This window comes from Acanthisitta chloris, unplaced genomic scaffold (genome assembly GCF_000695815.1).
Source record: "Acanthisitta chloris isolate BGI_N310 unplaced genomic scaffold, ASM69581v1 scaffold14254, whole genome shotgun sequence".
NCBI lineage: Eukaryota > Metazoa > Chordata > Aves > Passeriformes > Acanthisittidae > Acanthisitta > Acanthisitta chloris.
Window position 1 is genome coordinate 3,070 of NW_008667713.1, and position 1,759 is coordinate 4,828.

Genomic DNA, 1,759 nt, shown 5'->3' on the forward strand with positions numbered 1-1,759 from the left:
AAATGTGTCTGACGGAGTCCGTGATGGCGCTGAAGAACTGGCGAACGCGGTCACACACCACCTTGGCGTTCTGGGAAAGGTCCTTGATTTTGTTCTGCAAGTCTACAGACAGGGAGGACCCATGAGCATACCTTCCCCCAGGCCGGGCCCCTCCCATGCCCACACCTCCCTCCAGCCCCTTTCTCACTCAGCAGCGGCTCCTTGGCCCGGTACCGCCGCCCTCAAAAAGGCCAGTTCAGCCCCGCACGACAGCGTGTCGGAGATCTGGGCGATGTTGTGCAGGACGTTGGTGCCGGGGCCCTGCATGGTCAGGCACACTGCCAACACCATAACCAGGATCTTCCCTTCCCCTGTGGAGAAAGGGCAATCCTGGGCTCAGCTGGGATCCCACCCCACCCCCAGCTCCCCCTTGGACCCACGGCTGCTCACTGGTGAAGACGTGGGGCAACGCCAGCAGCATGATCATCCTCATCTTCACAGAGAAGGCCATGCCCAGCCCCAGCACCGAGCCCAGGAAGAGGGTGATGGTCAGGCAGTACCAGATGTCGTGCCTGTGCACCAGCAGCGCCATCAGCCCATAGGCACTTGCCAAAAGCAGGCCCAGGAGGAGGCCAAGGAGGCTGCGCCCAAATAGCCGCACCTCGCGCAGCCACTCCGGCTGGGGCTTGGCCTCAGGTGGCAGTGCCAGGCTATTGCCCCGGGCCCTGCGCCACAGCAGGGCTCTGCACAGTCCTGACACCAGCCTCATGCTGGGGCTTCTACTGCTTTCTGCAGCTCACAGCTGTGGGCTAGAAACAGGCAGAACCAGCAGTGCCCAGTGCACTGCTCCCTCTGTGTCTCCCACTCACTGTGGGACAGAAACAGGCAGAACCAGCAGTGCCCAGTGCACTGCTCCCTCTGTGTCTCCCACCCACTGTGGGATAAAAACAGGCAGAACCAGCAGTGCCCAGTGCACTGCTCCCTCTGTGTCCTCCTCCCTCTGTGGGATAAAAACAGGCAGAACCAGCAGTGCCCAGTGCACTGCTCCCTCTGTCTGTCCCTCCCTCTGTGAGATAGAAACACGCAGAACCAGCAGTGCCCAGTGCACCACTGCCAGGGCTTCCACTGTGTGAATTGCATCACTACTGTGACATCATCACACTGAACACAACACTCCTCTGTCGTGGGTTGTCTCCTGCCTCACTCCATGTGCCAGAATCCCACTGGAGTGGGTTCCTGCACCACCAAGGTGCTGCTCTGGTGCTGTGGGTGCTGCTCACCCTGGCGTCAAGCATCCATACACAGCAACCCTACGGAACGTGTGTCAGTCATTGCAGCTGGAATAAGCCTCAGTACTGCAGCTGGGAGAGAAGAAACTCGAGGCAAACCCTCAGTGGGAAGAAGAGCCGATGCAATGCTGAGCCAGTGGGCCAAGGACACTCGTGGCACACCCATGGGCAGGCTGAGTGACAAGGAACAAACGAGGTCAACCCTCAGCTGAAAGGGTGAACTGAGGAATTCTGCCCAGGAGAGGTGGTGACCACTGAGTCAAGAAACTCCATGACTCAAAAGGAGGAGAAAACTAGTGTGTGGCCTAATTAGCAGGAGAAGTGAGAGAATCATTTAACCAGTAGAAGGGAGAATGCTAATTAAAGGGGAACTATGTTACTTGCAGCGCATGAGAGTTTAAGGCCTCTGGGAAGGTGAGGGGCTGTGGTGTGTGGATGATGAAGGTGGGGGTCTCCACCCCATGGGGTGATGAAGGTGGGGGTCTCCACTG

The 1,759-nt window shown here is 58.4% G+C and overlaps 1 protein-coding gene across 1 annotated transcript in view; it reads right to left on the bottom strand.

Moving 5' to 3' along the window:
* LOC103800250 (DC-STAMP domain-containing protein 2-like) overlaps positions 1–748 on the bottom strand; it is a gene marked incomplete at its 3' end in the record, with an annotated part of 3,759 nt that extends 3,011 nt beyond the window's left edge. Inside the window, 4 exon segments of the mRNA XM_009072620.1 lie at positions 8–102; positions 188–213; positions 215–350; positions 430–748. Of these exon segments, the coding sequence (XP_009070868.1) occupies positions 8–102; positions 188–213; positions 215–350; positions 430–748 (576 nt within the window).
* Positions 749–1,759: the final 1,011 nt, after the last annotated feature.